The following is a 21,876-nucleotide window of genomic DNA, read 5'->3' as shown; positions in this document are numbered from 1 at the left end:
GGTCCGTGAGGAAGAACTTCATCATGGGCACAGCCATCCAACAGGATGGCGCCCTGCTCCCCGCCCCCACAAGTCCATGGGCGCTCTGGTGGGATGACTCTCAGGGGTGACATGCATGTGGCCGGGGGATGAAGGGGGTGGTCCTGCAGTGTGTGGACAACAACTAGACAACCTCTAAGGTCCTGTAAACCCTAAAACCCCTAAGATGGAGAATTCTTTAGACTGCTAAGATTTTTAACCCTGGCATCCCAAGACAGTATCACACTAAAACTTCAGGGATTCTGGCAAATGAGTCTTAGACTAGAATTCTGAGATTCCAGGGTGCTGAAAACTGTCTCCCAGCTCTGGGCATCATTCTGAACTGCTTCTGTCACCTCCCTTGGATTTGGGCGCTGGGAATCTAGGAACTACATTTCCCAGACTCCTTTGCCATCTGGGTTCCAGGCCAGGTTTGCGTTCACCCAGGGAGATGCACTCATGGGAGAAGCGGACTGTGAGGTGGAGGTGGCACGATGTGTGGGCTGCGTTTCCTCTGGCGAATGTGTTCCTGCAGCAGCTGGCTGGACGCCACTCCATGGCTAAGCACCAGCCTCTGGGCTGTGAGCGGCTGTGATTCAGGCCGGAGGGTCCAGCAGCCCCGACCCCTGTGTGAGAGGGGTCCCTGGCTTGTGGAAAAGCAGCCTAGAGGCCAGGGGACACTCCCAGCTTCTGCTCCTCTAGCCTCTCTGGCAATTTTGAAAGCCCCAAACCCCCACGTTCGGCACCTTCCCCCAACTCCTCACCTGCTCAAAATACCCGGAGGGGCTCCTGTTTTCCCACACTTATCTCTGACCGGTACATTAGGGTTCTGTTATCCTGGGAGGCTATACTCTTGGATTCCCAGTATCTCTGGGCAGAGGACAGAGGAACATAAAGGCGTGACATTACCTGTTTTGGGGTAGCAGAGCTGGCAGGCCTGCTTGAACTCATGGGTGGCAGCCAAGGGGTTCTTGATGAGCAAGGCGGTGTTGGGCATGGAGGGCTCTGGCTGTGATGGGAGGAGGTTAGCCGTCTTGGGTTCTATGACCCCCCCCATTGGCTCTATGACCCCCCCCATTCTACCCAAGAGCAGAACTGTAGCCCAGCACCCTCCCCTTCCTCCTACCCTCCTGGCCAGGGAATTCCTTACAACATGATCCAAGAATCTGTAACACTGGGATTGAACCAGCCTAGTGGGGGTGCATGGCTGACAGTGACCTTGGCCCAGAACCTTCCCTTGAGCAAAAGCCCAACATGAAAGCAGAGAAACAGGAATGGCCCCAATTGGGGCCTATGCACATGTCCTCCCCACTCCCAGCCTCTATCTCCCAAGCTTCCAAGGCATCATCAGCAGATGGGGAAAAAGGCAAGACTCAGAGAGGTTAGGTTACTTCCCCAGGGCCACAAAGCTAGTGTCTAGACTGGAGGCCAGAGTGCAGAGTGCAGAGCGGCAGCCTGCCCAAGGGCTCTCCTAAACTCAGAACTCGGCTGAGTCCCGAGAACAGGGATGTTACTAACCCTGGAGAAGTTGCTTAACCCCTCTGAGCCTCAATGTCCTCTTCTGTCAGACAGGGGTTGGGCCGTGCCCTCAGCTCACCCTCCCAGCACGCGGCTCAGTTTGGAAGGGCTGGGGAGAGACCATCTCTGGCCCATCCACTCTGAGGGGGCCTCTCCTTGGGGGATGCAGCACCTCATCCCATGCAGAAGGCTCACTTCCACTCTGGAGCCCACAACCACTTCCCTTCCACCCCTGAGAGGGCACACGGTACCTAGTCACGGACCTGCGCCAAGTACTCACCGAGGGGGCTGGTTTCTGAGTACCACTTGGGGGACGATGGTCCTGTGAGTTGGTTTCCTCTGGGCAAGAAGACACAGGGGTCACCTGCCCTGCTCGGAAGGGGTGAGAAGTCCTCTGAGGACTTCCTTGTAGGCATTTGTAACTTGTAGAAACCACCCAGGCCATACATCTTCTACTGTTCATGCTGATCCCCTGCCTCTACCCTCAAGGCCTCTGCCCAGGGACAGAGCGATGTCCCAGCCTGAGCATGTGCACCCTGTCCTTACACCAGCCGTAGCCCCCACTGTCCCTGGAAGAAAGCCCAAGCTCTCAGTGTGACTCAAAGATCATCTGACACCTGCTTCAGGTCTTCAAGGCCCCCAACCCACCCTCCCCTCTGGCTGATGACTCTGCTCATCAGCCAGTCCCTCTGTCATGCAAGCCTGTGTCATCCTGCTCCCCCCACCAGCAGAGGACCTTCGCCTTTAAGACCTCCCTCAGCCATCAGCTCCTCCAGGAAGTCTCCCTTTGGCTCCAGGGCTGAGTGAAGCACACCGGTGCTCCAGCAGCCTCTCGAATCCCCCTGAGCCATGAGCACCCTGGGCTAGCTAGGGTGCTCCAACTGTCTGAAAGCTGGTCCTGCAAGGGCCCTGACAGGTCTGCTTCCTCTCTGGGTCCCTGGTGCCCTGCTCAGGGTGGTGCCGAAGGAGCTTACGGCCTGGCACCCTTTTCCCCAGCCTCAGGATCATCCCCATGGGATCCTACCAGCCTGGTGACCCCAGGGCCCCAGAAGGCTGGGCAGAGAGCACCATACTGCAAGTCCAGAGTCCTGGACTATCCCAGCTCTGCTGTTTGATCTTGAACAAGACACCCAACCCCTCAGGTCTCAGCCCTACACTGTGCTGAGCACTGCAGAAGACACAGTAACTCAGAGGTGGTGGCCCTGGACCACGATGGGGAGAGAGGGCCTGGACCTTGGCTGAATAGAGCTGTAATCCCAACTCCACTCCCCAGAGACTGGAGATGTGGTGGTACTTTGAAAACCCTCAAGGGGGTGGGCGTGAACGTGCCCAACCAGGCCTCACCCACGAAGGAGTTGGGCTTGTCCAGGGCACCACGGGTCGACCCAAAGCTGTCGAGGGCATCCAACCGCGTATCCGAGTATGGCAGCAGGTCGAGGGAGTCCAGTGCCGAGCCTGGGGGGTCGAGGGCATCCAGCACAGAGGCGGCCAGCTTCTTGGAGGGGTCCATGACGAGACCAAAGGAGGCCGGGGGCAGTGGGCTGGAGACGGGGATGGAGCCACCCACTACAGGTGGCAGCAGTGGGGTCCCACCAGGGAACACAGGGATCAGCTGGGGCAACTCGCTGGGCACACCGCTGCCAGGCAGGCCACCCTGGACCAGAGACTGTGAGGTGGGGAACAGAAGGCGGGGTTGGAGGAGAACTTGACCACCCCAGCCTGGGCAGAGGCAGGTGCTGCAGGCCGCAGGCCAGCCAACCCCTCTGTGCCTCAGCCCTGACCTGTCCCGTGAGCGGAGCCAGGGATCTTCATGGTCCCTCTGGCTGTGCATTCTAGAGCTTCATGTTTGTACCCCAAGCAGGTCCCTTTCCCTCCTTGGGCCTCAGTTTCTCCAACTGTGATATGGAGATGGGACCCTCCCTCCATACCTTGTGGGACAGGAGGATGAACGCGCTGGGGGTCCTGGGTGGGGAAGGGGTTCAGGGGAGCAGAAGGATGGCAACACGGCTCACCAGTGAGTCCAGTAGGGTGTCCAGCTCCGGCCCAAAGACATCCCCGTCAGAGAAGTCGTCCAGGCTCTCAGTGCCAGGGAGGGCCCTGCTGCTGCTGTCCAGGGGGGCCAGCAGGTCCAGAACATGAGGGAACAGGGGCATCGTGGGAGGAGAGGGGAGCGGGGCTGGGGAGCCTCGCAGGTCCACGTAGCAGTCTGTGGATGGGAGAGTGGGATCAGTAGCCACAGGGGGTCCTGCTTGGTGGTGGGGGGAGGTGTTCCGGGGCCCTAAGATCCTCACGCAACACCTTCCCTCCTTTCCCTAGCTCCTGTCAGGAACCCTGTCTGCCCCGCGAGCCTGACTCCATGGCTGGAGCCTCAGTCACAGTGAAGGAAGGTCACTGCAGAGCAGGAGAGGGTCCCTCAGTCCTACGATATCTCTCGAACGGACCTGGCTCAGTGCCTGAACATCTTACCTGGGGAGAAGCAATGCCTTCTCTAAGGGACACTTGTTAAGCCAGTGAGGAAGAGAAGGGGACTCCCAGTTGGGGGAGGTGCTGGCCTGGGGCGGAGGACACGAGATCAGCGCTACCCTACTGTGTGGCTGACCCCCACCTTCTCCTCCCTGAGAGGGAGTCTGGTTTCCTAGGCCCGCTATTTTCTTTCATGCTTCAGGGAGTTCCTAGGGCAGGGAGCCCTCAGCCCTCAGGCTGAGCCCTCCCTGGGGACCCATCTCTGCCCTGTGCCCTCAAATCAGGGACACTACCTGTTTCGATGTCATCTATGGATCCCAATCCATTGGAAGTTCCCTGTGGAGAGGAAGGACACAGACGGTCAGGCAGACATGGGCCAGGAAGGCCATGGTGCCCGCCCCACCCCCACCCCATGACTATTGCTGGAATTAAGCACAGGGCTGGCTGGGCGGGGGCCAGGAGGCAGGGGGAGTGGGGTCAGACAGGCCTCACATCTGCCCCTTGCTGGAGGGGTACCCTGGGAGGAAAGAGATATAACCTCTGAGCCCCAGTTTCCTTACCCATCACAGGATAGGGTCCATACCCTGGGGAGGGTGGCGGGTTTTTACCCAGCCATGCCCTGCATGGATAGTTTGCAGCTCAAAGACAAAAATGCCACTTCCCGAATCACCAGGGTCCCCTCCCCCAATTACAGCCCCAGGCTGAAGGAGCCCAGGTGGGATCCCACTGCCACCCATGGACCTGCTGTTGGAGGGAAAGCTGGGCCGGAGCTTGCTCTGGGGCCTGGCCAAGTTCCTTGTTCTTCCTGGGCGCCCGCTGAGGGCAGCAGGAGGACCAGAGCCTCCCTGCCAGCCATCCTGCCCCGTGGGCCCGCAGTGGTGCTAACAGCAGCGAGATGCATCCGGTGCCCTGCCTCCTGCCAGGCCGGGCCAGCACTCTGCAGCCAATCGAGTTCAGCCCTTGGTCCAGGTGCCCTGCAAGGTGTTGTCCCCCCACCCCGCCCCTGCACAGAGATGTCGGTCCAGGGGTCCAGGGAAGCTGCCACTCCCGGGCCAGAGAGGGGCTGTCTGACTCGGGACTCGGCCCCGAGCCCAGCCCCAGGCCTCTGCTCCCAGCCCCACCTGCACGCCCTGGAGCCCGGCCCTGGCGTGGCAAAGACGTGCAGCTCAGTATCTCGGGCGTGTTTGCTGCACAAACCGAGGCTGCCACGCTGGGTCAGAGCTGCTGCTCTCATGGAGAGCATACAGAGCGCGGGAGGAGGGAAAGAGGTGTCAGGTGGACAACGCTAGGGACAGCTGTGCACCTCCCTGCCCAGTGTGTCCGCGGCTCTCCAGGCCCCCTGCCCACCACCCAGCTCCAGCCCATCTTGCTAGGCTCGTCTGTCCCTGCCTTTCACTGCTAGGGGCACTCACGTGGCAACAAGGTTGATGGAGCTCCCCCTCTCTGACGGGCCTCGTACCCGCGGCTTTCATAGAGGACCCGCTGTTCCCCTACAGCCACCACCACATGGCGGGGCCCAGCGGCTCCCCGAGAGGTGGAGTGGCTGCCTCAGATAAGGGTGCACGTGAGACCTGAGCCAGAACCCATGCCCGGCTCCAGAGCCCAGGCTCTTCCAAACCCCCACGGGGAGAACCAGTCTTGTGGTCCAGGGTACACGTTCCCCTCTCCTGCCTCTCGGCCTGTGCTCAGTGCTCAAGCCTGTTCCTCTGGCTGTGAGTTCTGCCCCTTCCTCTCTACCTGCCTGAATCCTGCCACGCAGGCTCTGTTAAGTCCTCTCCAAACAAGGCCGCCTCAGGTTCTATCTGTCCCTAAAACTCACTGCCTTCCTCCTGTCTTGCCCCTCACGCTGCCAAGCTCAGGCGCGGACACCATGCCTGCCCGTCTCATCTCCAAGTCCCACGAAGCTCCCCGTGGGGTGCAGCTCATGAGTCTCCACGACCAGGCACACATGTGGAATGACCGGCTGGCTGAACCGCCGGGACCCCGGTGCTGGAGAGTCTTGCAGGGGATGCTTGTGGCCAAGCTCATGCACGATGTCTGTGGAAACCTCCTGGGGCAGGGGATCTGGCTGGCACGCTCCCCCCCGCCCCACTCCGTGTATCCTGGAGGCTCCCCAATCCCTGGCCCCGAGGAAAGACTTGTGGGCTGGGCTGGAACGGGATGGGGAGGGGCCCCACCCCCGCCGGGGGCGCCAGGCTGCTGGCCTCCCAGGCCTGCCTTCATGTCATCCACACAAGCACCCTGGGAACTGAGCACAATCTTCTGTTTTACAGAGGGGAACCCAAAGCTCAGAGACAAGTCCTTTCCTCTAGGTCATGCCACCAGTGAGCAGAGACCTGACCTATCTGACTCCAAAGGGGTGCCATGTGGAGGCCCAGAACAGAGGAACCCATGGTCCTGCTCTCAGAGGAGCTTGCCACGGAGCCCGGGAGAAATGCACGCACACTTTGTCTGGTGCATGGGTAGGAGGTGAGGATGGAGAGGGACGTTGGAACTAGACTGTTGGGGAGCCTAAATGCCAGGCAAGAGTATCCGGAGTTGATTCCTTTTAAACAGACACTTTAATTAATAACCACTGAGGGTCTCTATGCTGGGGAGGGACCCAGAGGCCTGCCAGAGTTCACCTTGAGGGTACAGGAAGGGGAGGCTAGCCCAAGTGGGATGTGGCTTTAACCAGGGCAGTCACTGCGGGAAGGGAAGGAAGAAGCAGGGACATACCATCACGTACCCAGCCAGGGTCACCCCAGCATAGTCCTATAAGGCACAATCATGACAGTTTCTTCAGCTCCAGGAATGAGGCAGGAGCCCTTGATATCCAAGAACTCTGAGTAAGATCTGCCTGAATAACTCCCTGCCTCCCTATCACCTCTGGCAAGAGGGAAGAGGAGCCCTGCACCCTGACCTCTAGCTACCCTGGCCTCCTGGCTGTTCTCCCCACACACTGGGCACACCCCTGCCTCAGGGCCTTTGCACTGGCCATTCCCTCTGCCTGCTCCCCTAGACCTCCTCAAGGCACATCCCTCATCTTCAGGTCTTTGCTCCAGTGTCTCCTTCTCCTTGAGGCCTTCCCTGCTCACTGTTTAAAACTGCAACCCCTCCCAATTACCCCAGCATTCCCCAGCCCGCGTCTCCAAGGCACTGATCACTTTTTGTTTGTTGTCTCCTCCAGTTAGCTGTAAGTTCTATGAGGGTGGGGCTCCTTGGCTATTTCTCCCTCTGCTGTACATCCAGTGCCTCGATCGACTCTATGCTGGGCACATAGGAGCCCTCAATAAATCTCTTCTGAATTAATGAACAGACTCAATACTCTTCCCCTTCAAAGCCTTCCCAACACTCCTATGATGAAGACTCATCTCCTCCCCAGGGGCAAGGTGGTCTGGCTTCTATCTACTGTCCCAGCCCCACTAGGGCCCTGCCTCCCCTCCACTTGGTCCCTCCCATTCTCTGAGGTCCTCCTAGCCTCAGGGCCTTTGCACATACCATCCCCTGTCTGAAATGCAGCTTTACCAGCACACCATGCCCCTGCCTACTCCTCAACCTTCAGGTCTCATTTGAAAGTTTGCTGATGCCCAATCTAAATCAGGCCTCCCTATTCCAGTGGCCCGTGGGTACCCACACTTTGCCTTTACAGCTCTCATGATGGTTTGTAACCAGAAATTATCAGGCTAGTATCCGTTCACCCTGGACTGTGAGCTCTTTGAGGGCAGGACCCACGAATGTTTTGTTTACCACGTACCTAGCCCCAGGCTCAGTGAACTCAGACAAATCATCTAACTTGTCTGGCCTTGCTTTCTTCTTTGTAATAGGGGTATGTAGTACCTCCCTTGAGGCATTGTGAAATTATTTGCAATTCTTCAGTCATTCATTCACTGTTATGGTCTGAATATTTGTTAAACGTTCAACGTATGTCAAATTCACACGTTGAAATCCTACCCCCCAAGGTGATAGTATTAGAAGGTGTGGCCTTCGGGAGGCGATTAGGTCATGAGGGTGAAGCCCTCACGAACGGGATTAGTGCCCTTTTTATAAAAGAGACACTAGAGAGCTCCCTTACCCCTTCCGCCATGTGAGGTTATAGCTAGAAAGTGCCATCTGTGAACCAGGAAGCGGGTCCTCAACAGATACCGAATTGGCCAGCACCTTGATCTTGGACTTCCCAGTCTCTAGAACTGTGAGAAATGAATTTCTGTTGTTTATAAGTTGCCCAGTCCATGGCATTTTGTTATAGCAAAATGTCATAATTTTTTTTTTTTTTTGAGCATCCAGTATGTGCCAGGCCCCAAAATTTCCGGTTACAATCCATGAGGAATGCTATACGGGCAGATGTGGATCTGGCACCCGGAAGTTCCCCAGGCCAAGGATGTGCCTGCCTGACTCAGCTACGCCCCAGCACCCAGCCCAGGGCCAAGAAAGGGTTCTCTGGGAGTTTGCTGAGTGAATGAATGAAAGCCTTGTAACACTCGGAAGGCAGCCAGGCCTGCTGCTGCCTGGCTGTGTGATGTCCGCCAAGTCCCCTCCTTGCTCTGTGCCTCAGTCTCCCCTTATATACAACAAAGAGGCAGGACCCCAGCCTCCATCAGTGCTCCCAGAGCCTGTCCCTTGTCTTCCAAAAAGCCTCAAAGTCCACCTGAGCATGCGTGGTGAGCAGTGGGAGAGTCCAGTGTGCGTACTGGGTCCTGCCGCCACCCCTAGGATGAGCCAGGGTTGTACAAGGGTCTTGGCCCGGGAGGCGGGGGACATCCAAAACCTAGGATAATGCTGAAGTACCAGCAGTTACTGCTCCTCATGGCTCCCGCAGGTGCCACACTTCTCAGGGTATGCTCCCTTGTTCTGGCCGAGGGACAGAACACCTTCATTTCACAGGTTCGAAATCTGAGGCTCAGAGGTAAAGATTCTGCTCAAGAACAGCCCGCACAGAGGCAGGCTGGGCTCTTCTCTATGGGATCCCAGGTATGAGCTCTGCCCCCCACTTCTGTGCATCTCCCCAGCAGTCACTTGGGCAGGGGTACCAGGAAGGGCCTCAGTGGGGGTGTGCGCTTTAGCTGGGTCTTGAAAATGGAAAGGCAGAGAAAGTAGGGTAGGCTGGAGGGAGGACATTAGAGACCTGGAGGCCTAGATGCAGAAAGCCCACCGGGGAGGAAAGCAACGGCGGCAGGAAGGATGGGGGTGAGGAAGCAGGAAGGTCAACGGGACTGGGCCACCTGCCCGCCAACAGCGGCCACAGCCTATCCCCACACTTTGCCCCTGTGGTCCCAGGAGGCCCCTCTTAAGAGGTGGAGGTGCTGTGCATCCCAGAGCTATCCTTGAGTCTGGCCCAGGCCCAGGTGGTCAGTCACCCCCTCTTCCCAGGGCAGATGCCTGGCTCACAGCAGTGCGGACTAGGACGGGTTGAGCCCAACCCTTCAGTCTGATGGCCCTGGACCCCCTGCTGGGGTCATTATGCCCCACAGAGTGAATCCAAAGCTCTCATGACAAGTTGGTCCTGGAGGCAGGGAGGGGGCTTGGGGTCCTGGCCCCCATCCTACCTGATCTGCCACGCCAGCCGCAGTGCCATTACTGAGCAGAGAAAATGTTTCCAATTCCTGCAGAGGTTAGAGAAGTGGGAAGGGATGAAGATTCTAGAAAGATGCTCCGGGTCCCATCAGCCAGGGCAGCAGAGGGGCCCCAACCCAGGCAGCTGGGGTCTGTAGTACCCTAAGGCTCCCTGCCCCTAGGCCTGCCCGAAGTGACCTGCCCTGTCTCTGGGTCAGATTCAGGCATTTTCTTCCTGTAACTGGGACCCGGGCAGAGGACTTCCACATACAAGCTCCTACTGCGTGCCAGGCACCACATCAAACATGCTTTCATTTTGATCCTCCCACGAGCCCCCTGCGGTGGGCATAATTATCCGGATGTTCCAGATGTAGAAACGCCAGGGGAGAGAGAACTAAGTTGCTCAAGGTCACAGCTGACTCTAGAGCCATACCCTCTCCCCCATGCAGCTTTCTGACACAAAAGAGGCGCCAAATGAATAAATGTGGGTCTGAAAGAGCCACACAGATGCCAACGTCTCCAATATGCACCCTACAGAGGTTATTTGAGAACATAAGACCGAAGGGCACCAGGGTCAAGTCAGGCCATCTCTGGGGCGTTTAAGCTGGCCAGGGCATGGGAGGGAACAGGTTTTAGCAGCTAGTGTCTAAGGTGAACTGCAAACTCTGGCTGTTCCTTCCTTTTCCAAAAGGTTCTGGAAGTCGGTCCAGGGCTTCCAGCCAACACAGATAGAAGATCACCTGTTATCATTGCCCTCGGTCCTGACCCAGCCCTGGCCACCCTCACCCACTTCTGCCCAAAGGTGCCTGGTCCCCCTTCAGACCTCCCCATCTCCACCCCCGCCCACCCTCAGCGCCCAGAGCCCACCTACCTGGGGCCTCTTATATGCTTTCCGAACCCGAAGTCCAAGCTTCTGAGCCAGCTCCTGCCCAAGCTGAGTTACGCTTTCATCCTGGAAACGGCAAGACACGGGGTGGAGGGGGTTAGTCTGCCCTAGCTCACAGAGCTCTCTGCTCTGGAGACCCTGAGCAGCCCTTCCGGGGCACGGTGGGGCATGTGGGGGGGGGGGGGCGTCCATTGTTACGCCATGTTACGGATAAGGGAGTGAGGCCCCAGGAGGGGTCACTGGCTGCCCAGGTCACACAGCTCATGCGTGGTGGGGCTGAACCAGAACTCATGCTTCCCTTTGTCCTTTTACTGTGGGGATGGGAAAGGAATAATTTTTATTTTGGAATTTAAGATGATCTTTTTATTTCTAAAACTCAGCAAGTGGTAGTGTCTCTGTAGAGGGCTGAAATGTTGCAGAGAGAGCAAGTGCTCCCCTGGATCACCCCCATCCCCACCGTCGCCCTAGGTTCCTCCCCAGAGGGAGCATGCCTTGTGCTCTCATCTGTCTCCCTACAGATCTTTTCTAGGAATTTACGTATGTGCCTATGGACCTATAAAGGATGCTCGGTTTTGCTTTGTGAGGATTTTCTTTTTTTTTTCATAAGTGAGATCATATTGTACCTATTGTTCCACCACTGGCTTCTTTCACCACGCAATGTCTTAGAACTCTTTGCAAGAGAGGACATGTGGGTGGTGCCCAGGCCCATAGGAGCGAGAATGTGGGAAGTTTGGAACATGGCTGGCCCACGGTTAGTGCTCAGTAACAGCACCCAACATTCCTTCCTCCCTCCAAGGCTGTATTACTGTATGCACATTATGTGCCAGGCGAGGGCTAGGAGCCAGGGACACCACCATCACAGGGAGGACGAGGCCCAGGCCTCATGGAGGCTCCAGTCTAGTGGGGGACACCAACCAATAGACAAAGAAATGGTAACTATGGTCCAAGGACCAAAGGCGGAACAAGGATGTTGTAACAACCTGTGCCTTTGACCACACCTCCCTAGCTGATGAGCTCCTGGAGCCCAGGGCCAGAGTCTTAGTCATCTCTGGTCCCCAGTACCCAACACAGAGCAGGGTTCAGCCAGTATTTGCCAGCAAAGACTGGAAAATGGGGCAGTTCCCCAACTCAGAGTCCGAAGTCCTCATCTGGGCACTTTCCTTAGGCAAGTTAGCAACCTCGCTGGGCCCCAGTGTCCTCACCCATACAGTGGGGTAAACGCCACCCTGCCTGCCCATGAACGGTAGACATGAGACTCGCATGTGGACCTGCTACAGACACTAGAAAATGCTGTACAGCTCAGGGACTATTGTCATAAGACAGGATCTCAGTTGTGAACTAAACTGAATTGGAGAGACCTGGGTGGCTCAGTCAGTTAAGTGTCTGCCTTCAGCTCAGGTCACGATCCTAAATTGGAGAGACCTGGGTGGCTCAGTCAGTTAAGTGTCTGCCTTCAGCTCAGGTCCTGGGATCAAATCCTGCAACGGGCTCCTTGCTCAGTGGGGAGTCTGCTTCTCCCTCTGCCTGCTGCTTCCCCTGCTTGTGCTCTCTCTCTCTCTGACAAATAAATGAATAAAATCTTTAAACTGAATTGGAGAAGCATGAATAATAAACAAAAAGTATAGTAACAGTGCATGTTTTCTGGCCATTATGCCAACTGCCTTGCATGATTTTCAGATTCCATTCTCATAGCCCAATGATGCATGGCATATTATCATCCCTGTTGGACAGGGGGTACAAACAAGGCTCAGAGAGACTAAGCTGTATGTGTCCAAGGTCACATGGCTAGTAGATGGCTGACTTAAGATCAGAATCCTAAACCCAGCTCTCTGACACCAACATCCTGGACCACTGTGCACATGGCCTTCCCTCTGTTCTGACCACCCAGATCCTTCCTGCTTCTTCTGGCTCCACTCAAGCCCACCTTCCTCCAGGGAGGGAGCCCTCTAAGATCCTGATCACTCCTGGGCAGAACTGAGCCTTGTCTGAGCCCTTTCATACTCATTATTTCAGGGGTAAAGTAGGAGGGGCCCTTTATAGACATGCAGCTGATGCGCAGAGAGGGGAAGTGTTTTGTCCAAGGTCACGCTGGGGGTCAGTGGTGGAGCCAGGCCTAGACCCCAGGCCTCTTTCCATGTCTCCCAGTGGACTGTGGGTCCTTGAAGGACACAGATCTGGGCACTGCATGGGTGCTTAGTAAATACTTGTTAAGTGGATGAATAAAGGGGGAAGAGGGCACGTGCCCAGCTGTGTGTGGGCCAGGGCAAGCCAGGCTCACTACTGATCCACTCCCTGTCTCTCCCCCACCCAGGGTCAGCCTGGACATCAGGATCCCGGCACATGTGGCACCCCTTTTAGTCCCCGCTGCAACCCTGTACCGTCACAGTGCAGAGGTTAGGATGCCAACTCTAGAATCGACTGCCTGGGTTCAAGGGCGACTCTGCCAACTCCAGCTGTGATCTTGGCTAAGTTCCTCTCTCTCTGTGCCTCTCTCCTCATCTTTAAAATGGGATGGTAACAGTATTGGGGCGCCCGGGTGGCTCAGATGGCTGGGCGTCTGCCTTCGGCTCAGGTCATGATCCCGGGGTCCTGGGATCGAGTCCCGCATCAGGCTCTCTGCTGGGCGGGGAGCCTGCTTCTCCCTCTGCCTCTGCCTCTCTCTTTCTCTGACTCTCATGAATAAATAAATAAAACATTTTAAAAAAACAAAATAAAATTATACGGGATAATAACAGTATCTACCTCAACTGGTAGATGCAAGGATTAAGTGAGTTAATACATACAGTGCATTTTCAGCAGTGCTTGAAACACAACTAGAGCTCAGGGTCCGTATCAGTATGTGCGAGTCCAAGCCCCAGGGGAGGAAGCTGACTCAGAAGCGCTGGCACACAGGGCACGCAGGGCACTCACGTGGGGCCGGGCAAGGGAGCACCGGCTGCTGCACTCGTATGCCTCCTTGTGGCGCCCCAGCTCGCTGAGGGCACGGGCCTTGCGGAACAGTGCCCGGATGTTCTCGCCATCCAGGCCCAGCGCTTTCTCGCTGTCCTCCAGCGCCTTCTCATACAGGCCCTGCGGAGAGGAGTGGGCGGCTCAGCGCTCGGCACCTGCTGCCTCCCTCCCTGCGCCTCCCGCCTCTTTCCCTGCAGAGATGGAGGATGCTGGAGGACCGGGGTCAGGGAGGGGGGCTCAGAGCTCCAGGAAACAGCTCTGGCGTTCATACTCTTAGGCATCTGGTAGACGTGCTTCTCCAGAACAGTCCACTCCGGACCGCAGAGGTGTTAGTGGGTCCTCTACAGAGCTCCCAGCAGAGCCTCCCAAAGGATCCGGTGAGTGACTGAGTCAGTGAGCAAGCAGGACAGGGAAGAGGTGGAGGCCAGAGCTGCTTTCAGGGACGGGGGAGACAGGAGGGAGGGAGTCCAGGAGGGAGAGGCCAGGGCTTTGCAGAAAGAGGCAGCACATGATGAGGGTCACGGATCTCAGCTCTGACTGCCCACAGACTCCTGCCAGTGCCCAGGCCACCCTGAGAGTCTAACTTAATTCCTCTGGGGTGGGGCTTAGTATCATTACAAACCATTTTTTGTATCGTGTATTAGTGCTTTAAACGCTCTCCAGGTGAGTCCGTGGTGCGGCTGGGGTTGGGAGCCATGGGAGTAGATGGTGAGACTCACACAGGAGGAGGTGAGGGGCTGGCCCTGCAGAGGCTCACTGGGGTACCGGCCGGGCTTGGCTGGGCATCTGGGGAAAGTGGTGGTCAGGGCCCAGGGGGTAGAGGAGAGGAAGGGAGGGTGTCGGGCTCACCATGGTGAAGTAGCAGGCGGCCCGGTTGACGTGCAGTTTGCACAGCAGCTCCTGGGGTAGGGCCACCTGGTCGGAGGCGGCGTAGTCGGCCACGTTCAGCCCCTCCATGTACTGCACCAGGGCCTGCTTATAGTCCTTCTCCCGGAACAGGTCATTGCCCTCAGCAAACAGGTTCTGCACCAGCTTGAGCAGAAAGGCCTGCCAGGGGGCAGGGTGCAGAGGGGGCTCAGGGGTCTTCATGCAGCCCAAGGCCTGGCACCTGGCCTCTACACCCCACCCCCGGACACCTCTGCCCTTCTCCTTCACCTTCCCCCAGCCCAGCAGCTGACACTCACCTCATATTCTTCTTGCTTTAGGGGTAGTGTCGACCTAGCAGGAAAAGGAGAGGGGTACGAAGTCTAGGTGAGCCCAGGGGTCTCAGACTCATGGAGGCCCCAGGAGCCCAAGCCAAGGGCCACAGATCATGCCAGGAATGGACTTATCTAGCTTGGACCTCAGATGTCACTTTGCAGATTGGAATAAGGGGACAGCAGTTTTTTCTCCCTAAACCAACACCATGTTTAAGGGGACAACAGGTTTTTTTCTCCCTAAACCAACACCATGTTGGTCTTCTACTTCTGATGGAAGGGTTGGAGCAAGGCCTTGTGTTTGCCCCAGGGCGACGGCCAGGCTTTCCCAGGTGCAGATGCTGAGAAAGAACAGGCCAGCTCCAGCTCCAGCTGGCTGTCCTCTTCCCAAGAAACCAGTTCTCTGGGAATGACCACAGCTCAACACACCAAACCTGCAAATGCAGGCGCCTCAGACAGCACCAAGAGTCCACCTCAGGTCCCCCTTCTCCCATCCCTTCCCACAAAACACGCAGGACCCCAGCCAATGCCAGGTACGCTCAGAGCCTGACCCTTCATGCCAGCCTCAACAAAGCAGATGGGGCTGTGGGCACCCTCTCCTCTGTGGGGGCCAACAAAATGCCAGCTCAGTACAGAAGAAAACGCCAGCCCAGGAGAACGGAGGCACATCGGTCAGGCTAAACAGCTGAGCTAGAAGGGCAGTCTCCTGGTCCTTCACATCACAAAGGGGAAAACAGACACTCGGAGGGGGCAGTGACTTGTTCAAGGTCACCCAGCAGGTCGGCGGCAGCACCAGGGCCAGAGTGCAGGGCTGGGGCTCTTTCTGTTGCCTGGAGCTGCCGCCAACATCTGGGCAAGAAAGATCAGCCTGAGCCAGTGAGTGAGAAGTGGTGAGAGGAGATGCCGAGGGCCCCTGTGTGTGGGGGAGAGGGTGTCCCTAATTGTGACAGTGGGGCTCACATCCTGCTCACTTGCCTCTCCACCGTCAGGGACCAGGGCCCATCACTGTTCCCTGTACTCCCCAGCCAGGCCCCATCACTACCCTGCCTCCTGACCTCCCACCTCCAGCACCAGCTCCCTGTCCAGTAGGTCACACCCTGACCTAAAGGTCACCTCATCCTGGTGTTCAAGGCTCCACACAAGCCAGAGCCACCCCACCTGTGCAAACCGCTTTATGGTCCTACAGTGCTCTATGCCCAGAGGTGCCTAATAAATGCTTAGTGCACAAAGGCTATATATGAAAACACAGTTAATTTTAAAAGAAGCAGGTCCTATTGTGTTACCTTGTACAGCAATCCCTTAGGAGACTACCATATGGGTTCCTAGGAGGCTGTCCTATTGCTAAACCTTCTTGGAACTCCCCTCTGGAAAGGGGAAGGAGAACAATGAGCTACCATTTACCCCAAGCACAATGACTCTGAGGGAAGGGGCTGAATTCATTTCACAGTGACTTAAGAAATCAGTGACTTAAGTTAAAGACATAATTCTTATGAGAGACAGTATTTGCAAGGTTCACTTTGTTCATCAGACTGGCCTCTTATAAATTTTGAGCAGTGCCACCAAATCAAAGCTCTCCCCCAGATGGGAGGAGACCGGCTCAGAGAGGAGTGAAAAGTGGACCACAGTTCTCATGGCGGCCTGAGCAAGCTGCGGAAGGACAGTGCGTGAATGTCGACACGTGCTCGAACAGAGCCACGCGGACACCGCGTGCATGACAAGGGGCCCAGTCTGTGGGGAAGAGGCAGGTCGTGTTTTACGCATCTCTGTGAGAAACAAAACTGGAGAGTTTATATGAGGGTATGTAGCTGTAAATCCTAGTTTTGTGGGGGTTCCCATTTAAGAAAAAAACCCCACAAAATTAGAAACAAAGAATTGCTCAGGGCACCTTCCATGGCTTCGGAAAGGACCCGAGCAATTGAGGGGTCCTGCAGCTAGCACTTTAGTAGTGTCATGATAAATGTGCCTCTGGGGATCTATGTAAGAAAAATAAAAGAAAAAAGTTAGCAAAAATATTTTGTGTATAAAGAAAAAACAAAACAAAACAAAACCCAAATATGGCATGTGGGTACTGAGGGGCAAATAATGGAAAGAAATGTGGGTTTGGGGTCAGCCAGACCTGGGTTAGAATCCTATCACGTTATAGCTGTGTGACCATAAACAAGTTTCTTAACCTCTCTGAGCCTTAGCAAAATGGAAATAAGGCCACCTACTTCACGAGGCTGTTGTGAGGGTTAAGAAGATGATGGATGCGAAGGGCCCAACACAGAGCCTGAGAGATGTGCTTAATAAGCAGAAACTAATTTATTGATTGACTGGTTATAAGATGTACACAGGCCAGCAGGAGAATTAACAGGAAGTGTGCCAGTGTATGTGGAAGGCGAGGGTAAAATGGTATACGGAGCAGGACTGAAGGGTAACCAGGGTCAGGGAATGTGTGTGCATGGGGGGTGGGGGGCGGTTCACAGATCTACACCCCCTCCCCTGGCCCCTTCCTAGCACATCCCACCTCCTCACTCCCCAGCACACATGGGAGCCTGAGCAGCAAAGGCTTAGCGAGAAGAAAAGGGGAGCTGGGGAGGCCTGGGCGGGCCTCGGGCATTGGCGTCAGAGGACCCACCGTGCCCAGCCTGCCCAGCCTGCCCCACACTCACTGAATGAACTGCAGCCCCTTCTCGATGTCCGCCTTCCGTCTCTGCCTCTCCATCAGTCTCTGGGGGAGAGAGCAGTCTATCAGTTAGTCAGCAGGGGCTGGTGGCTGGTCACAGTCCCCACCCCACTGTGTGCTCTCATTCTCACACTCATCCGCTTTCACAGGTGCCGCTGAGGGCAGTGGCCCATCTCACAGCCTACAAAGACCTTCTGAACCCAGCCACGCAGCTCCTGCCCTCCACACCCACGCCCCGCTGGACTCCGGTGTTGTGCGGGGCCTCTGATGGGTGGGGGGATGCCTGGAGGCCACCTGCCTTTTCTCACCCATGGCTCGGGCGGCAATTCTGCACCAGACACCCCAAGTTCAAGGAGAAAACCTTGTTTTACCAGCAAACTCAGCCCAAGGAGAAGAGATACAGAGGATGCAAAATGATGCCGATGATTAGTTACAAGGTAGCACCAGACACTGGGCCGGGCACTTTGTCTAAGAATCTCTTTGAATCTTTCAACAATGTCATGAGGCAGGTGTCATTTTGTCTCCATTTTACCAAGGTGGAAATAAGCTCAGGGAGCCCCAGGCATGAGCTGGCACATAGGGACCCGAGCAAGGATTTGAACCCAGGCCACCCTCGTTTACCACCAACAGCCCCTCCGCGCAGCCCTCACACACCCGGGAGCCCGCATGGCCCATACCAGACCAGGTAGCATAGTGTGGGCCCCAATTTGGCAAGATGGAGGGAATTTCCCATGTTCTGGATGAGGAAGATAGAGGCTCAGCAAGCCTGAGGACTGGCCTGCTGATGCACAGCAAGTGAATGGTACCAAACACGTGCAGGGAGCCTGCTCGAGACGCAGGGAGTGAAAACTGCTTAAGGAGAAGGGAGGCTCAGGCAGAGCAGCTAGGGTTCAGGTTCCTTTAGGGCACGCCCCCCGGGCGCCGGGAGCTCCTGGCCAGATCTAGACAGCCCACCCGGCTTCCACGACACCATGTATGGACTAGAAGGCCCATTGGAGGTCAGCTTGTCCCACCCAGTGGCAGCCCAGAAGGGATGTGGGCCTTCCCCTGGGTCAGAACCTGAGCCTGGGGCTTCCACCCCCTAGTGGGAAGGGGGCTGGAAGCTGCCTGATCTCAAGCCAGCACTTTCTGTCCAGGCTACTCACGGGCCCCTTCCATGATCACTCTCTCCCCCACCAAATGGTCCCGGAGAGAGGACTACGGGCTATGCTGGGAAGCGGGGAGCTCCATCAGCAGAGGGCTAGAGTGCAGACACAAGCAGGGGCACCAAGATGTAAAAAGGTGTGAAAAACACCCAGCTACTTTGGGGAGGGAGCAAGTGTGTCAAATTAATACCTTCCCAGGCTTCCTTACTTCCTTGTTCTTTTTTTTTTTTTTAAGATTTTATTTATTTGAGAGAGAGACAATGAGAGAGAGCATGAGCAGGGAAAAGAGGGAGAAGCAGGCTCCCTACTAAGCAGGGAGCCCGATGCGGGGCTCGATCCCAGGATCCTGGGATCATGACCTGAGCCAAAGGCAGACACTTCATCGACTGAGCCACCCAGGCGGCCCGCTTCCTTGTTCTTTATTTCCATCTGCATCAACCACGTCCTCACAATCCTGTCTCGTAAGAAGGGTAGGGGTCACTAACCCATTTTACAGATGAGGACAGTGAGGCACAAGGTATGAAGTTTCTTTCCCAAGATCACTTGACCAGTGAGCAGGCAAACAGCCCCGTCAGACCACACACCATGTCCTCGGCCACACTCGGAGTTGTGAGACGCCATGTGGCCATTGCGTTGCTCTGGGCCTCACTTTCCTCCTCTGTGCAGCTTGTCAGCTGACAAGCCCCGCCTGGAAGGGTGGCTGTGAGGCTCTAGAGATAACAAGCGTGGGATCAGGGGAGCTCAGTTCCCCAAATCTCGTTCCTCCTGTGTGTCCTTCCCAGGGAGGGGTGAAGCCACACTGAGTCTTCAGGCTCCCAGAACAGTGCTCTTCACACCAGGGCCTGGGCCATCGCCATGTGCCCACTAACATCTGCTTGCCCGCCGGGGTCGAGGGTCAGGGCTCAGGACTCCGACAGACCTGGGTGGGAATGCTACCACTTAGGCTTGCGTGTGACTGTGACTTTGGGCCTCGGTCTCCTGATGGGGAAAATGGGGCTGATGGTGGCCCCTGCCTCACCGCTGTCGTGAGCACTCAGGAGACACATGGGCAGAGCACCTGGGGCGGGGCGACAGTCCAACCATCCTGGGAACACGCGTCATCCAACCCTGCTCCTCCCTCTTGCAAAAACCTGCAAGTGTGTCCCGGGATGGACACAACTAGGACCCTGTTCTCCCGCAGGAGGCAGGCGGTGATGGCCCTGGGCTGCCTGGGCCTTGCCAGGCACACCCTTTGTTTGGTCTCTCTGTCCTAGGCTTCCCTGTCTGGGACACAAGGGCTCATCCCCCTCACAACCACACGCTCCTCTGGGCCTCCAGCCAGAACGGGCTGTGGTGGCCTTCCTGTCTCCTGGCTTTTGCCCTTGTGGTTCCTTCTACCTGTGCCGCCATCCTCTAAAGGAAACTCCATCCCTCCTTCGAAGCCTAGACCCTCCACAGAGTCTCTCCCCCTCCCTTCGATGAGACCATCATATGCTCAATTCATTCTATTTCCTGGGAGCCTGGGGAGCCACCGACGGCTGAGACCCAGTCCTGGCCCTGCAAGGAAAGCTCACCTGGTGGGAGAGACAAGGGTGTACCTCTCACCATGCAGTGTGGCCCAGCAAGGCCAGGGGACCGGTGAGAGGGGGCCAGACCCCCACAGGCCTAGACAACCAGCACCACAGGGTCACGACCACCAAGCCCTGTCACTCTGACCCGGGTCAGAATCCAGCCCCCATCCCTCCCCACCATTTGGGAGTGTTTCCTGCGCCCAGACAAGCGGACCAGCCTCCTCACTGCCCCCCACCTCCCTGAGGCCAACACGGGGAAGGGGTAGGCTCTCGAGCCCTCAAATCAGACCCTGCCCTCCCCCACGTAGAGCCTCTTGATGACTCGCTTTAATTTCAGCTGATCACGGTTCCCCGCACCGGCTCACGCCGTGTGGGGGCAGTTGGCCTGTTATCTTCCCGAAGCCCGGCTCAGCCTATAGCTCTCTCAGAAGACCACGGTGGTCAGAGAGCAGTGTTCCCATGCAGTCTGAACAGACTTAAGAGCAACAAGCAGTGCCCATATCCATCCCAAGAGGTAATTCTGAAGTCTGAATCCAAAGCCAAGGAAAAAAACATTCCCTGCCCCGGGCGCTATGTAGAAGGTTCCTCACCCGGCCCAGTGTGAATCCTCCTCTCCGACCACCAAAATCCCAAAGCAGCAGCATCGCTGTGTGCATGCACTATGGAGAGGGTTCAAATCCCAGAGCAGGCTACTCTGCCCGCCCTGATTTGCAGTTCCCTGCTTTGTACGGTGGAGATTACAGACAGCACCTACCGACAGGATTACTACAGAGAAGGCACTGATTCCAGGGCCTGGGATACTTAGCAAGTGGTGACTTTTGGATCAGAATTCCTATGCTGGGCATTCAATTCAATATCTGCTATATGCCCATTATATACAGGTGAGAAGGCCAGGGTGCCCATCCTCTACACAGCTCTTCTAACCTACTTAGAGACCTGGAAAGAATATCCCGGCACCTCCACTCCAAACCAGACTTCTGTGGCAAACAGAGGCTGGGATGAGGTACAACAAAGTGGAAACATTTGGGAAACAAAGAGGACCACATTTGAACTGGGTTTTGAAGGGTGAATAGGAGTTGGCTCATTGGCGTCAGCGAGAGAGGCCCTTCTGACAGGCTGCATCCAATTGTTTATGAAATCCCTGTCATCTCCCCCATTTTATCTGATCCTGACCAATGACCCTGGGGCTGGGCCGTTCTGGGACCCACATTTTGAGAGACGAGGAAAGTGAGGCTCAGCCAGCACGCGGGGGCCCAGCCTGGAACTACTGATTTTATACCAGTAAAAACACTGTCGCTCTCCCTCCTGAAAGGCACAGTAGAGGTGGAACTGCTCGGTAACCTTCCTAGGCACCTGAGCCCGCGCTTGGTGTTTGTGAATACTCGTGGGGCCCAGAAAACGCAGATGTGTCTGTGGGGCGATTCGGGGGGGAAGACTTCTCTGTGTGAAAATATTATGCTTCTTCCAATGTCCTGTTCTAGGGTCTATTATTGACCATGCTCGAGTCCTTCTCTTGAGTGTAAAGGCCCTAGGCCAGGGCTGGCAAATAGATTTCATCTCATAAGCAATGCTGCCAGGCTGGTAGAGGTTGGTAGGGCTGCCCCAAGGGGCTGGGTCCTAGTGATGCTTAAAGAAAGAGTACCACCATGTGCAAGATCGGCCATAATAAACTAGGGATGCCCAGTAGAGATGCATATGCCTCAGGCCTTCACACACCCCCTCCCCAGTAAGAGTACAACCACTGCTAAAATTCTCAGTAATACAAAAGTAACACCAAGCCGGAGGCCCAGTCTTATGGGGGCCCAGGATGCAGAGGAAACCACCATCCCCCCCTCCTTTGGGAAGATTTTTCTGACTCCCGTAATGTATTGAGTTAGTCTCCTCGTGCCAAGGGCAGAGATAGCCCCAGAAAGCCAGGGTATAATTCAGTCCAACCAACATCCATGACCTTCCT

General features: G+C 56.2%; 1 protein-coding gene across 6 annotated transcripts in view; it reads right to left on the bottom strand.

Moving 5' to 3' along the window:
- The window catches only part of ZC3H7B (zinc finger CCCH-type containing 7B), a 56,054-nt gene that overhangs the window by 15,925 nt on the left and 18,253 nt on the right, over window positions 1-21,876 (bottom strand). For 4 of the 6 annotated variants that reach the window (XM_036072619.2, XM_036072620.2, XM_078076679.1 and 1 more), the window contains 11 exons: window positions 17,214-17,272; window positions 14,551-14,584; window positions 14,216-14,413; window positions 13,328-13,486; window positions 10,403-10,483; window positions 9,525-9,581; window positions 4,293-4,335; window positions 3,549-3,742; window positions 2,881-3,202; window positions 1,817-1,905; window positions 928-1,027 (listed from right to left, as the gene is read on the bottom strand). In XM_036072619.2, the coding sequence (XP_035928512.1) occupies window positions 928-1,027; window positions 1,817-1,905; window positions 2,881-3,202; window positions 3,549-3,742; window positions 4,293-4,335; window positions 9,525-9,581; window positions 10,403-10,483; window positions 13,328-13,486; window positions 14,216-14,413; window positions 14,551-14,584; window positions 17,214-17,272 (1,336 nt within the window). Of the gene's footprint in view, window positions 1-927; window positions 1,028-1,816; window positions 1,906-2,880; window positions 3,203-3,548; window positions 3,743-4,292; window positions 4,336-9,524; window positions 9,582-10,402; window positions 10,484-13,327; window positions 13,487-14,215; window positions 14,414-14,550; window positions 14,585-17,213; window positions 17,273-21,876 lie in introns of those variants that run through there. The other 2 variants (XM_036072617.2, XM_036072618.2) reach the window with 1 other exon arrangement.

Source organism: Halichoerus grypus, chromosome 6 (genome assembly GCF_964656455.1).
Source record: "Halichoerus grypus chromosome 6, mHalGry1.hap1.1, whole genome shotgun sequence".
NCBI classification, from domain to species: domain Eukaryota; kingdom Metazoa; phylum Chordata; class Mammalia; order Carnivora; family Phocidae; genus Halichoerus; species Halichoerus grypus.
The sequence above is the reverse complement of the archived record's forward strand: the minus strand, read 5'-3'. Positions and strand labels throughout refer to the sequence as shown.